The following is a 14,616-nucleotide window of genomic DNA, read 5'->3' on the forward strand; positions in this document are numbered from 1 at the left end:
GAGGAGATGGAAGACTGTTCAACGAAAAGTTTAGTGCAGCTGGTTGGAGACCCGGCGACTAGCGTTCTCTCCCGATGAGGGTCTATGCTGGATGCGACATTTCCCGGCAGGACGCAAAGTGTGGCTGACCAGCACCAGCATCAGCCACAGCCCGGCGCCACCCTAGCCTACCGCGCGGCTGGTCCCAGGTACGTAACTAGCCAGGAGGAAAGACACAAAGTGTCATCTCAGAGCACGACTCGCTCAACGCCTGCACAGACTCGCCCGCTGTCCGCTGCTCTGCACTGCACTGCGCCAGTCCGAGTCACCACTGCCGCGCCCTCACTTTTCTCAATCGCTCCTTCTCCGCCATGGTTGCTGAGGAAGTTGCATTCCTACAAACATCCCGGACGTGAACAACTATGGCCGACACCGAACCCCCGCCAGCGCCCCGTGAGGACATGGAGAAGCCCGACATGGAGGAGCAAGATGCACCTGCCGCAGACACAAGAGAAGAAGAAGAGGACGAGAGCGACTCCTCAGACGCCGAGTCGGAGCAAGCGTCAGAGCAGGCATCAGAGCACGCCGAGGATACGTCGTCCCCAGCGCCCGAAGCTCCACGGGAAGAGGCGGAAACATCGACGCCTGCGCCCGGAACACCAGTCCTCCACGTCCCCAATGGAGGAGACGCGCCGCGATCATCCGAGCAGATCTTCGACCACCGCCTGCCTATCGAGAACCGCCCGCGAACCGACTCGCAGTCCACGGCAGCCACTACGGCCACGCGACCATCCACAAAAAGCTCCCTCGTCTTCGTCGTCACCGCGCTCGAGACAATCGCAGCTTCCAAAGATGCCAGGAAGAACAAGAAACTTGGCGACAGCACCAATGCCGCCTTGTCGGCAATCAAGAACGAGGGCGACCCGGCGCGCATCAACCCCGAGGTCCTGTTTGAACCCCTCCAACTTGCCTCCGAGGCTCCCAACGTCCCCGTGTCCATCACCGCGCTCGACTGCATCGGCAAGCTCATCAGCTACTCCTACTTCTCCGTGCCGGCCGAGCCGCGAGCCGACAACAGCGAGGCCCCTCCTCTGATCGAACGAGCCATAGACACGATATGCGATTGCTTTCAAGGCGAGGCCACTGCGCCCGAAGTCCAACTCCAGATCGTCAAGTCGCTGCTGGCAGCTATCTTGAACGACAAGATCGTTGTACACGGAGCAGGATTGTTGAAAGCTGTGCGACTCACGTACAACATCTTCCTCCTTTCCAAGTCAAGCGCGAACCAACAAGTAGCACAGGGTGCACTGACACAAATGGTTGGCACAGTCTTCGAAAGGGTCAAGACGAGACTTTCTATCAAGGAGGCTCGCATGAACCTGTCGCGTTCATCTTTGAATGACAAAGGGCAATCAAGTGAGAGTGTACAGCCTGAGGAGGGCAGCGCAGAAGACATCACCGGATCCGAGGCCAACGGCGACGATGCAGAGGACGAGCACGATGCCGAAAACGCCGAACCGAGCGACAAGGCAGTCGACCGACACACTGGCCCCAAGATCACGCTGCAAAGCTTCGAAAACAACATGAGCTTCAACGACGACCGGATACACGATAATGCGCCAACGCTGGTGACTCGCATCAAAGGCAAAGCTGGGTCACGACATGTGTCCGGTCAAGAGGGTTCGCCTCACGTCAACACCGAAGAAGAGGAGGAAGATGAGATATTTGTCAAAGACGCGTACCTCGTCTTCAGAGCCATGTGCCGTCTGAGCACAAAAGGTCTGTCAGTGGACCATGCCCACGATGTGAAGTCCCAAGGCATGCGCTCAAAGCTTCTCTCCCTGCACATGATTCACACTATACTTTTCAATAATATTGCTGTATTCGTGTCGCCATATGCCACTATCCGCAGTGGCAGCGATGAGCCAACAAGCTTCATACAGGCAGTCAAACAGTATCTTTGTTTGAGCCTGAGCCGGAACGGTGCAAGTTCCGTGAAGCACGTCTTCGAAGTTGCCTGCGAGATTTTCTGGCAGATGCTTAAATACCTGCGCATATCACTCAAGAAGGAAGTCGAGGTGTTCCTAAAGGAAATCTACCTCGCAACTCTAGACAAGCGGAGTGCTCCTGCATTCCAGAAGCAATATATTTTGACAATATTCGGAAGGCTGGCTGCAGACCCCCGAGCACTAGTAGAGATCTATCTCAACTATGATTGCGATCGCACCGCACTTGACAACATGTTCCAACGCGTCGTCGAACACTTGTCCAAGATCTCCAGCAACCCCGTCACCATCACACCTGTGCAACAGCAAGCGTACCAGGACCAACGAGAGAAGCAATCAAGACAGATGGATTGGCAGAGCCGAGGCACATTACCACCATCACTGACGACCGTCTCCATGAACTCATCACACGACACGGAACATGGCTACCCTCAAGAATATGCAATGAAGCAGGAGTCTCTCGAGGCTCTGGTCGAAATCCTCCGATCTCTCGTCAACTGGGCTCAGCAAGCCCTGCCTGACAACACCAAACCGAACCACCCTGACCTACGACCGTCGCTCGACAATCTTCGCGTATCAACCGATACTAGGCTTGCTTCAGAGTCACCAATGGTCGGAGCAGATTCTGGAACCGTCACGCCGCTTGCCGAGGACGATTACAGTCAGCTCGAGAAGGCAAAGCAGAGGAAAACGGCCCTCACAAGCGCGTTGCGTCAGTTCAACTACAAGCCGAAGCGTGGACTCAAGACATTGATCGCAGAAGGCTTCATCCCCTCAAATAAACCTGAGGACATCGCTCGTTTCTTTCTCGACAATGATCAGATCGACAAGACGGCACTGGGAGAGTTCCTCGGTGAGGGAGATCCCGAGAATATTGCTATCATGCATGCATTCGTGGATTTGATGGACTTTACCAAGACTCGCTTTACGGATGCCCTGCGGCGCTTCCTCCAAAGCTTTCGACTGCCTGGTGAGGCGCAGAAGATCGATCGTTTCATGCTCAAGTTTGCTGAACGATACATCACCGGCAATCCCAACGCATACGCCAATGCCGACACTGCATACGTTCTGTCATATTCCGTTATCATGTTGAACGTCGATCAACATAGCAAAAAGATGAAGGGTCCACGTATGACACCACAAGACTTCATCAAGAACAACCGCGGCATCAACGACAACGCCGATCTGCCGGACGAGTACCTACAAGGTATATACGATGAGATCTCACAGAATGAGATCGTGTTGAACACAGAGCAAGAAGCCGCTGCAGACAAGGGTCTGCTCAATCAACAACCCACAGGAGGGCTGTCTAGTATAGGACAGGTACTCACGGGTGGTGCTCGCGACCTACAGCGAGAAGCAATCGTACAAGCGTCGGAAGCAATGGCTAACAAGACCGAGCAATTGTACAAGCAGCTCCTCCGAGCTCAACGAAGAACAGCAACAGCTCTTCCAGTCTCCAAGTTCATCCCTGCATCCTCATCCAAGCACGTCGGACCCATGTTCGAAGTCAGCTGGATGCCAATTCTGACTGCTCTCTCTGGCCAAGCTCAAGATCACAACATTGAAATCGTTCGCCTCTGTATCGAGGGCATCAAACTAGCAATTCGAATTTCGTGCTTGTTTGATCTAGACAGCTCGCGACAGGCTTTCGTAGCTTTCCTCTCGCGCTTCACAAACCTTTACAACGTGAGCGAGATGAAGGCTCGGAACATGGAGGCATTGAAAGCCCTGATCGAGATTGCACAGACGGAAGGGAATCTTTTGCGTGAATCCTGGCGCGAGGTCCTCACATGTGTTTCTCAGTTGGATCGTTTCCAACTCATCTCAGCTGGTATCGATGAGCGCGCCGTACCGGATGTGCTCAAGTCCAGTTCAGGCACCACGCAGTCGCGTAAGAATCTCAATGTTCCAGCCAACCGTCGAAGGCCAACGTCACAATCCAGCACTATGAGCTTCCAATCTGAAGTAGCTGAGGAGAGCCGATCGACTGATATTGTCCGGGGAGTAGACCGCATCTTCACCAACAGTGCGAACCTCTCTGGTGAAGCTATTGTGGACTTTGTCAAAGCCCTTGTTCAGGTCAGCTGGCAAGAGATTCAATCGTCCGGACAGAGCGAGTCTCCGCGCACCTACAGTCTGCAGAAGCTTGTGGAGATTAGTGGCTACAACATGACGCGTGTGCGCTTCGAGTGGACCAACATCTGGCAGGTGCTTGGCGCTCACTTCAACGAAGTCGGATGCCATACCAACACCAACGTCGTATTTTTCGCTCTCAACTCATTACGGCAACTCTCTATGAAGTTCATGGAGATTGAAGAACTGCCTGGTTTCAAGTTCCAGAAGGACTTCCTCAAACCCTTCGAGCACATTATCAACAACGCCAATGTAGTCTCGGTCAAGGATATGGTGCTACGCTGCTTGATTCAGATGATCCAAGCGCGCGGCGAGAACATTCGATCTGGCTGGAAAACCATGTTTGGCGTTTTCACTGTGGCCGCCAGAGAGCCCTACGGTATGTCTTTTCTGAAGTTCACTGGTACAATTACTAATAAGCTGCAGAGGGCATCGTCAACCTTGCGTTTGAAAACGTCACTCAAGTGTACAATACCCGTTTCGGTGTAGTCATTTCCCAAGGCGCATTTGCAGATCTCATTGTCTGTCTGACTGAATTTTCGAAGAACTTCAAGTTCCAAAAGAAGTCGCTACAAGCAATAGAACTGCTCAAGTCATCTGTACCGAAGATGTTACGGACGCCCGAGTGCTCTCTATCCGCCCGTGCTGGGTACCTAAAGGATTCCGAAAAGGGTTCTTCGATACCGAAGCAGCCCAGTCGACAAACCCAAGAAGAGCAATTCTGGTTCCCAGTCCTATTCGCCTTCCACGACGTCCTCATGACTGGGGAGGATCTGGAGGTTCGATCAAGAGCCTTGAGCTATCTCTTTGATACCCTGATCAGCTATGGAGGCGACTTCCCAAGGGATTTCTGGGACATGCTTTGGCGACAGCTTCTATACCCCATCTTCATGGTTTTGAAGTCAAAGTCCGAGATGACAAAGGTTTTGAATCATGAAGAGCTTTCGGTTTGGCTATCGACAACGATGATCCAGGCTCTGCGCAACATGATTAAACTCTTCACCCACTTCTTCGATTCGCTAGAGTACATGCTGGACCGGTTCTTAGATCTCCTTGCCCTCTGCATATGTCAGGAGAACGACACGCTAGCGCGCATCGGTAGCAACTGTCTACAGCAGTTGATTCTGCAGAACGTCCAGAAATTCCAGGCAGATCACTGGAGTCAGATTGTCAAGGCATTCGTCGATCTGTTCCAAAGGACCGAAGCAACAGCGCTATTCTCTGCTGCGACGAGCGGCTCCTCGGCACAAAGCACTTCGGCGAACGGTACTGGCAACACATCGGACTTGACGACACCGACAGGAGAAGGGCCTCCCGGCGAATTGTCGCTTCAAACACCTGCTGAAGAACCAAAGATTGACAATGCGCTCGGTATCAACGGTCTCTCAGGCGCAAGGCGACCGTCTCTGGTTACATCGGACTCCGCTAGTATTAGTGGCGGGGTTGAGCAACGTATGCCATCCCCGCTACCCAAGCGTCAAACACAAGAGCTAGAAGACTACCGCCCCGAGAACCAAGATCTTCAGCAACCACCTGTTGTCGTAACTGCTGCTCGCCGTCGTTTCTTCAACCAGATCATCACCAAGTGTGTTCTACAACTCCTCATGATCGAGACGGTTCAAGAGCTCTTCACAAACGAAGCCGTTTACGAGAAGATTCCTTCTGGCGAACTGCTTCGACTTATGGCTGTACTCAAGAAGTCGTACCACTTCGCTAAGCGCTTCAACGCCAACCGTGACTTGAGGTCACGCCTATTCAGGGAAGGTTTCATGAAGCAACCGCCAAACTTGTTGAAGCAGGAAAGCGGATCTGCGTCGGTGTATGTCAGCATCCTATTCCGAATGTACCACGATACCTCCAACGACCGCGCTGCATCACGCGCTGATACCGAAGCTGCCCTGATCCCACTGTGCGAGGACATTATTGCCTCATACGTTGATCTCGACGAAGAGACCCAACAACGCAACATTGTTACATGGCGTCCTGTCGTCGTGACCGTATTGGATGGATACACTGGCCTGCCCACTACGGATTTTGAGAAGAACGTGGACCTTTTTGCGCCGCTTGTTGTTGGGCTTCTCGGCACGGAGATGGCTCCCGACGTGCAGAGAAGCGTACAGGCGCTCGTTGGGCGCATCTTCGAAACAAAGCTGGGCATGGAGAAGGTGCCACTCATGCCGGCCATCAGTCGGAGTCCACGAGGTAGCTTTGTGGGTAGTCCATCCCAAAGGAGAGTCAGCAAAGGTGGACGGTAGAGTGATTCTCTGTCCCACATCTTCATTCAGGGTTTCCAGGCTCAGCACTTGCTGATGTGTATTTTGTTCTTCAGGTCTGATTCGGCAAGCTGTGTCAACTTGTCAGCTCAGCACCTCTCTGTTCTTCTTTTGGATCTAAAGCATTGCCACTAAGGTCTGGGTGTCTCCAGAAGGCGTTTGTGGGCGCGAAGCTTGGTTGCTTTGTACAGTAGTACGATGTCAAAATCTGCATCATCTTATCGATACTTTCTATGACTTTTCTTTTGAGCAAGACGGTTAGAGAAGAATACATAGATTACGAGGCGTTTGCGATCTACTGGTTCTGGTGATGGTAGTCCGCGAGATCAACGTGATCGACAGAGCCGCTTCATGCAGGTACGACCAGGGAAGCTTAAACCCGGAAATGCTCAACGTCATGGAAGCTAACTGCCGTTGCTGGTCGCATGTACCACACAACATGCACGTAAGGAACGTGTAAGTGTATGACGTTTGTTGACGACTGACATCACGATGCAGAAGCGGGAAGCTGCAATGTTTCTTAAAGAGGCATCAGGCCCACTCGACGAAACAACAATTCAAGCCAACCTCAGGCCGTTACGATCAAAATGCGGTCCTCACTTCTATCAACCATCGCGTTAACAGCAAGTGCCGCAGCACAACTGACCTTCCAAAACAGCAGCACCACGATCCTGCAAACAGACCCCGGAACCTATGGCCCCGAAATAGAAGAATACCACTACTACTACACGCAATGGCCCATCGGCCTCGCCGTTTCCTCCACGGGCCGTTTCTTCGCAACCTACACCCGCGGCTCCTACGCCTACACGCTCGGCGAAGTCGTCAACAAAACAGCCGAAGTCCCCTACCCATCCGCATCTCTCAACCTGCCCGTCTCCCAACTAAACACAAGCTGGAACGGAATCCCATTCGGCAGCAACAACAGCACGGGTCTAATCAGCGTCCAAGCCCTCTACATCACGCCTGAGAATGCCCGCAGACCGGAAACGCTTTGGGTTGTAGATACCGGCCGACCTACTATCACAGACGGCAGCGGCGCACCCAGTATGCCCTACGCGCAACCCGGCGGACCCAAGATCCTCGGAATCAACCTCTCCAACGATACCGTCTACGCAACCTACACCTTGCCCCCCTCCGTCCACTTCCCAGACTCCTACATGAACGACATCCGGTTCGACCTGCGCCCCACCACCACCTCCTCCGGGGGCGGCGTCGCATACATCGTAGACAGCAGCGACGAAGGCCGGCCCGGCTTCATCGTCTTGGACCTAGGTACGGGCGAGAGTTGGCGGCGACTGACCCAGCATCCCTCCACTTTACGCGTGGACCGCGATGTACCGTCCTACCAAGGCGTCCCGTTCTACCAACGCACGATCGGGCAGCCGATTCAGACGCTGCGGGAGGGGTTGGATGGGATACAGATATCTCCGGATGGGGAGACGATATATTACAGTCCGCTCACGTCGGACTACTTGTATTCGATCCCCACGGCTAACCTCCTAACTCCACCCTCGGACCCCCTCGCCGAACTCACAGCCGCAAACAACGTGACGAACCTTGGTCAGCGCGGCGGAAACGCAAATGGGTTCGAGGGTGATAGTAACGGGTTGGTGTACCAGTGTATGCCTGAGCATAATGCGATTTACGTGTATGACCCACGGACGAAGATGACGGAGCCTTTTGTGAGGGATCCGCGCATCATTTGGCCTGATGGAGCGAGTGTGGGCGAAGATGGGTATCTGTATATGAATATTAATCAGTTGCCAAGGCAGCCGAATTGGAATGAGGGGGTTGATGGAAGGGTTTTCCCGGGGGCGGTTCTGAGGGTTAAGTTGCCCGGGGGAGGGGGGAAGATCATGAGTTTGGCGTGAAAGTTTTTTTTGTTTGAGGGTTCGAGTATGGTACTGAGGCTGGTCATCTTGTTAGTTGGTGGACATGGTTCTCGATCTGACAGATATCAAGCATGAGACTCGTTTCAATGATAGTATCTCCATTCATCCTTCATGCTACCGAACTCATGCGTCGTGAAGCTACATGTATGCGCAGTAAAGACACTGTATGCAGGAATACCATATACAGGCGGATGCATTTATCCATGCATGAGATAGAGAGAAGAGAAACTTTTGCCCGAAACCCCAATAAAAGCCCGGAACATGAATAGGTATCATAGCGATGACCGTAGAAATGTAGTAATCCTTCAACGCCGTAGTATGCAATAACATTCCGTAAGGTGGGTTGGTTGAGCGGCTTCAAGTCGGCTAAGGTGAGTGACAAAAATGTCCTGAAAGTATGAGAAACGAGAGGACAGGTCCCTACTCGTCCTGCTTGATCTCAAGCTTGTTCTTCTTGGGGCTCTCGGTGCGCTCACCGTCGTCGGCCTTGCGCTTGTTGGAGGCGTTGTCGTTGCTAGAGTCCTTGATGACGGGAACGCCGTGGGCGTCGCGCTCAATCTCCTTCTTCTCCTCCTTGCGGCTGGAGCGGTCGTCCTTGCCGTCCCTGAAGCGATCGCGACGCTTGTTCCAGTCGTTGCTGTCGACAGAGCCGCTGCGGTCGCGACGTCCACGGGGAGAGCGAGAACGGTTACGGTTGCCGTCACGGCGGTTGTCGCGACGGTCGTTACCACGTCCACCGCGGCCGTGACCACGACCTCCTCCACGGCCTCGGCCGCGACCGCTGTCTCCGTTGGTGCCGCGGAGCCTCTTGCGCTGCTCTTGCTTCTCCTGCTCGGTCAACTCCCAGTCGGGCTTGATACCCTTCTCCTTGCACTTCATCTCAATGTACTCCTTCTTGCCCATGACGGTGAGCTCGTTGCCGTTGTACTTGGGAGCGGGGTCAAGTTCGAGGAATTGCTTGCGAGAGTCCTCGGAATCGAACTCGACAAAGACGCTGCCCTTCCAGGCGCCGTCATCCTCGCGACGCTTGCGGATCATGACTGCGCCGTAAGGGCGGAAGAACTTCTCCAGGGCGATCTGGCCGGCATCCTCCTCGTTACCGAAGCCCTTGACGTAGGCGCTCCTGTCCATGTTGTTGGAGGAGTTGTTCTTCAGGCGGTAGAAGAGATCTACTGTGGTAGGCGGGTTCTTGTCATCATCCTCCTTGACGGGAACGGAAATGGGCTCCTTGCGCTTGACAGCTTCGCTGCCAGCCTTGCTGTACTCGCCATCATCGACGACCTCGAGGTCCTTGCTCTCGCGAAGTGCTGCTACAACGGCGCTGTATGGCTTGAAGCGACGCATGCGCTTGAAAGTGCAGACGTGGTGAATAGAAACGGGGGTATTCTTGGGGCCCTCAAGAGACACGAACATGTGCTCATCGGTGGCCAAATTTTGGGTAGAGAAGTAAAACTCGACCTTGGGGCTGTTAGTAATGTGGGCCATGGTTCTGAGAGTGCGAGTCATACCTGTTGGCGGATCTCGTTGGGGTCGTCGGAGTCTGGGAGATTGTCGAATGTGTCAAGGTTGTTGGTCCTGCGCAAAGTTAGTACTGAGAGAGACTAACTTCAAGATGTGAGCGTACTTCTTGTTGTGGTTGCTGAATCCGCCTCGACCTCCTCCGCGGCCACCACGGCCGCCTCGACCTCCGCGACCGCCATCGCGACGGTCATTGCGACGGTCACCGCGGTCTTCGCGATCGTTGCGACGGTCGTTCTTGCTGTCGGACTTGCCGTTGATTTCCCACTTCTCCTCGCCGTCGGCCTTGGCGGCCTTGTCCTCGGACTTGGAGGGGGTAGACTCAGTCTTTGACTCAGTCGTGTTGGCGTCGACGGTGTTCTGAGTCTTGGAGACTTCAGCGGGGTTTGCGGCAGGCGCAGCAGTGGTCTGTGAGTCTGCCATGGTCAATATGTGTGCAGCTTGAGTCGCGTAAGTGTGTAGAAGCTGCAAAAGGCGGTTTGGAGGGTGCGACAAAGAGGTTGGCGGGTGTTGAAGAGAAAAGGCTCAAAGGTGAGAGATAGCTATGGTTCTTAGTGGGGAATTTTCGATGCAGGCGGGCACGGACCGCTATCCAGATTTACGTTCGCCGCGTGGGCCGCTATTGTAACAATATCACCAATTCTGATCCGCCTTCACCATGCCGAGGAAGAAGCCGAGGTTCCATTCGCTGAAGAAGCTGGTATGCTTGCTATTGTTCGAATAGGCGGACAATGGCCGTAGGCTGACACGCTGCAGAATGTCCGCCAGAATTGGTCGCGGTGGTCATTATACGCCCTATCACAGCTAAAGGCGCCCAACGTCACCACCCGAACATACTTCCAGCAGAAATGGACTGCCAAGGCGTCGACGCGAGCGTACCATGGCGAACACATACGGGAGAAGAAGTGGAAGCACATGTTCCGGCGGAACCTGCCAGCCGTAGTGGCCATGGACCATAGATATCTCGCCCAACACGATGGTTCAGAGCAGGCAGCTGGTCGAGGACAGGGTGCGGATTCAATGGACAAAGCCCGGACAGGGCCAATGACACCGTACATGCAGATGGCATACTACCCGCTGGAGAGGAGATTGGACACAGCCATCTTCCGCTCGTTATTCGCGAGTAGTGTCCGACAGGCGAGGCAATTCGTTGTCCACGGCCTGGTGAAGGTCAATGGCAAGAAGGTGCGTCAATTTTCGCACACTGCACATCATCACCGCTGACTGAACCAGATGGTCTACCCCGGCTACGCACTCAACCCAGGCGACATGTTCCAAGTCGACCCCTCCTCCGTCATGTTCGCAACCGGCGCGCCGAAAGAACGCTCATCAACCGCCCGTCGTATCGCCAAAGAAAAAGCAGCCGCCCGCGCCGCAGAGCGGGAGCAGAACGGCGGACAAACACCCAAGCAACCCAAGCAAGAGGACTTCGTAATCACCCCATCCACACGCGAAGAGCCCACACCCACCGAGCTAAAGAAGCAACTCCAAGACCTAATGGAGCAAGTCGACGGCGTGCTTGCCGAAGACGTCAAAGCAAAAGACAAGCAAAAGTTCCGCTCCTTCCGCCAATCCGTCAAGAAAGCCATAAGTCTCTGGCGCACCGCAAACCCAGAGACCATCTCGACCCTCGACACGCAATTCGACTTCCTCAAAACGCAAATCGCCGAGCGCGCTGCTGCCACGACCCCCTCCTCCCCCAAAGACGCTTCCGCCGCCGAACCCCTCATCTCCGAAGAAGACCAGGCGCGTCTGCGGTCCGCATTTGAGAAACTACGGTTAGAAACCGAGCACACGTCTGCGTGGAACAGGCGCGATGCGAGGGCGCCGTATGCGACGCCCTGGCGGCCGAGGGACTATATGAGTGCTTTTGCGTTTATACCGCGGTATCTGGAGGTTAATCAGAATATCTGTGCGGCTGTCTATCTGAGGCATCCCGTTGCGAGACAAGGGTTGGCAGAGGTGCCTACACCGTTCCATATTGAGACGGGACAGTTGGCGTTCAACTGGTACCTGCGGAATCGGTAGAGGGTGATGTGTTTGTACATTATGTAGATGGATCGCTTAACGCGGAGAATTGCAATTGTATAACATGATTTACGTTTTTGCAAGCATTATGACTTGATGTGTTTGATGGATTGGTATTATGGGCTTGCTAGTAATGCAAGTCTCAGACCACAACTCCGAACTACAAGAATCGCGTCTCGCGCTTGTGTATGCTTTCTCACTGCTTATTATTATACATGAGGACGTCGAGGTATTAGTGGATGGTGTCCTCTGACCACCCGTTGATCGGACATTGCCATGTATCAACATTGCTAGAAATGAAGCTGTTGTAGCCAAAAGAAGGGGAATGCAACAACCCAGTTAGGCGCCTTACACCAAACTAACAGAAAACTTGCATGCGTGGAGGAATAGCAGGCAAGGAATACGTTTACAAGTCGCAGATGATCCGACGATGAAAACAGAAATGGTGTGGAAGCCTGAGGTGGCTGTGCTGCGTGTGCTCGCGCCGGACGTACTGCAGGCGTAGCAGATGTAATCTCCAAAGTGCGCGGACGGAGGAGGTATGTGGATGTAAAGGTCTGATACCTCTACGTGGTAAGTACCGGGTATGAGTAGCCAAAGACGGAATGATGTGCCTTCTCAGACACAAAGATGCAGGCGCTCAGTCTGCATCCGACTCTTCATCAAGCGTCAATATACTGACAGGATACCTGAGCGTCTCCGCGCTCGGCCTGGGGCTCACATCGACAACACTACTATCGGGCGTCCAATGCGAACTCCGTTCAGACGTAGTAGATGCAGTAGTGTATTGCCTGAAGCCATTCGCTACGACCTCCGAGGCCTCAAGATCAGACTCGTAGCTTGGAGGCTCGGTGGGCTCTGAACGGTAACTTGGTAGACTGTCTGTTCGGGAAAGCGGCCTTGAGGGAATCTCCGGGAGGGAGGTTGGTGGGTATGTCGATGCTGTGGAGAGGGGCGAGTACGGAGCGCGAGGCCGTTGACGTTGACAATCGCAGGGGGTGTGGTTGATTGCCCTGCCTTCTTCGGCGTCTCGGACAAGGTCGCTGACGACGTCATGGGCATCTCTTAGCTGCCTGATCTCTTCTTGCATCGCATCTTCGAGCACGCCTTCCTGCTCTGAGATCAGCGCCCGTTTCTCTTCGTAGTCGGCGATGCGTTGATTGTCACGTCGGGCCCAGTTACCGCGCCACCAGCTGCGCCATGCGTGTTGACGGGCTGCTCGGCGGTAGGCGCGGGCGTTGAGACGTTCTTCTCGGGCTGCGGCACGCTCGGTCCTTGTTCGCAGGCTGCTGCACTTGTGACGGATGACAGCGACTAGGCAGCCGCAGCAGAGAACACCCAGTGTGATCTCGAGGGCGAGAAGGTAGGGTGATGGCTTAGGTGGACGAGGTGGCAGTTCGTTCTATTTGGGGTCAGCATCAGAGTCTCTGCTTCAATTGGTGGGGTGTTGAATGGAGGCACATACTGCTTGAGCCTCGTATACCTGGGGTGTTGAAGTCACAGCTTTCATGTGACTTCCAGAGATCTGTGCCACCTGTGCAGCATGACCGTGTGCCTGCGCGAACACTTGCTCGGGGCTGTTCATCTCTTTCAATCGTTGATCGGGTTTGAAATGGAAGGATACGATTTCCCAAGCACACTTTGCTTCATGGGCGATAGTCTGTACGATGCAGGAAACGCCGTCACATTCACCCAATTGATGCGATAGTTCCTTCGCTTCTTGCCTTAGAACTGAATGAATCTGTTTCTTCTTCTCGGCGATAAGGGATTCGAGCTCTTTGAGTTCCCTCTGAAGAACTTTCAACTCGCGGATGTCGTCCTTAAGAGACGGGATTCTGCCTTTTGCTTTCGAAGTTTCGGTGACGTTGTGGAAGGCCAGACGCAATAACCGAGGAGGTTTGCGCCAGGATTCAGCTACGTCTTTGTTGCTTGCCGAGGGGTTGGGGACAGACTCAAGTCTGAGTAGAGAAGGCGGTGATGTCTGCGGTTTGAACGAGATCGTAAAACCGGCAGGTTTGGTGACTTGCTTGCCGTCGATGGCCTTGATGTTGACAGTTACTACCTGGGCTGCTTCTTCCGTTTCCAAGTTATCACGAAGACAGGCTGTCTGCCATTCGAGATCCAAGTCGTGCTGCAGAAACCATTCATTCTGTGTGAGGTCGGTAACGCCTTGGTAGGAACCGGAACCAGATGCGAAGTCGCCGTTCCACTCTTGGGGAAGATGAAGGCCGTTTAGGGTAATGTTGGAAGAACCACAAGCTTGATCCTGGGCATGACTGGTGAAGCTCAAGGTCTAAGGATGGTGAGCAGGTGGCATGGTATTTAGGTGCCTGAGGGCGGGCCTTACCAAAGACTCGTCATCCTGGTCCGTGTGATCGCGGCCAAGACAGCCAGTGCAGGGGACACTGAAGGTAGCTTGCGCGTAGTTCTGTTGAAGGTCTAGCAAAAGTTCAGCAGCTGCCTACGGATGGCGAATGTGGAATAGTATAAGAGGGGCGCGTACCTAGCTGCAAAAGATTTCCGTCGGCGCGAGCAGCGTGACGCTCGTGTTGAGGTATGACGCCGGCGAGTACAGGTGCCGCCCAGGCGCAGGCTGACAGCACTTTGGACTTGAAGGAACGCATGTTGAAAGCAAAAAAGAACACGAGTTGTACAGCAGAGCGAGTGTGCAAACAGCGCACACGAACACCGACCCGCAAAGAGAGCGAGGTTTGGCGGGTTATGGGATAGATGTTCCCAGAGGTTCGATCAGGCACCAGTCGAAGGGCGTTTCGGTGCAGAGCT

At 54.0% G+C, this 14,616-nt stretch overlaps 5 protein-coding genes across 5 annotated transcripts; 3 read left to right on the plus strand and 2 right to left on the minus strand.

Annotated features, from left to right (window-relative positions):
• Positions 1-401: 401 nt before the first annotated feature.
• On the plus strand, positions 402-6,376 carry J4E78_009864 (uncharacterized protein; the record flags this gene model as incomplete). The annotated part of the gene is made up of 2 exons (XM_049370449.1): positions 402-4,500; positions 4,548-6,376. The coding sequence occupies 2 exons, from the start codon at positions 402-404 to the stop codon at positions 6,374-6,376; spliced, it is 5,928 nt and encodes a 1,975-aa protein (XP_049217795.1).
• A 457-nt stretch (positions 6,377-6,833) lies between these two features.
• Positions 6,834-8,180, plus strand: J4E78_009865 (uncharacterized protein; the record flags this gene model as incomplete). The annotated part of the gene is made up of 3 exons (XM_049370450.1): positions 6,834-6,839; positions 6,967-8,014; positions 8,155-8,180. The coding sequence occupies 3 exons, from the start codon at positions 6,834-6,836 to the stop codon at positions 8,178-8,180; spliced, it is 1,080 nt and encodes a 359-aa protein (XP_049217796.1).
• A 526-nt stretch (positions 8,181-8,706) lies between these two features.
• J4E78_009866 (uncharacterized protein) lies at positions 8,707-10,227 on the minus strand (the record flags this gene model as incomplete). The annotated part of the gene is made up of 3 exons (XM_049370451.1): positions 8,707-9,744; positions 9,795-9,861; positions 9,911-10,227. 3 exons carry the CDS (start codon positions 10,225-10,227, stop codon positions 8,707-8,709), a joined length of 1,422 nt encoding a protein of 473 aa, XP_049217797.1.
• Positions 10,228-10,462: 235 nt separating this feature from the next.
• On the plus strand, positions 10,463-11,832 carry J4E78_009867 (uncharacterized protein; the record flags this gene model as incomplete). The annotated part of the gene is made up of 3 exons (XM_049370452.1): positions 10,463-10,504; positions 10,561-10,989; positions 11,038-11,832. The coding sequence occupies 3 exons, from the start codon at positions 10,463-10,465 to the stop codon at positions 11,830-11,832; spliced, it is 1,266 nt and encodes a 421-aa protein (XP_049217798.1).
• Positions 11,833-12,472: 640 nt separating this feature from the next.
• Positions 12,473-14,456, minus strand: J4E78_009868 (uncharacterized protein; the record flags this gene model as incomplete). Its single annotated transcript, XM_049370453.1, has 4 exons — positions 12,473-13,234; positions 13,298-14,125; positions 14,180-14,271; positions 14,336-14,456. 4 exons carry the CDS (start codon positions 14,454-14,456, stop codon positions 12,473-12,475), a joined length of 1,803 nt encoding a protein of 600 aa, XP_049217799.1.
• Between the last annotated feature and the right edge of the window lie 160 nt (positions 14,457-14,616).

Source organism: Alternaria triticimaculans (genome assembly GCF_023758025.1).
Source record: "Alternaria triticimaculans strain BMP 0046 chromosome Unknown scaffold_24, whole genome shotgun sequence".
NCBI classification, from domain to species: domain Eukaryota; kingdom Fungi; phylum Ascomycota; class Dothideomycetes; order Pleosporales; family Pleosporaceae; genus Alternaria; species Alternaria triticimaculans.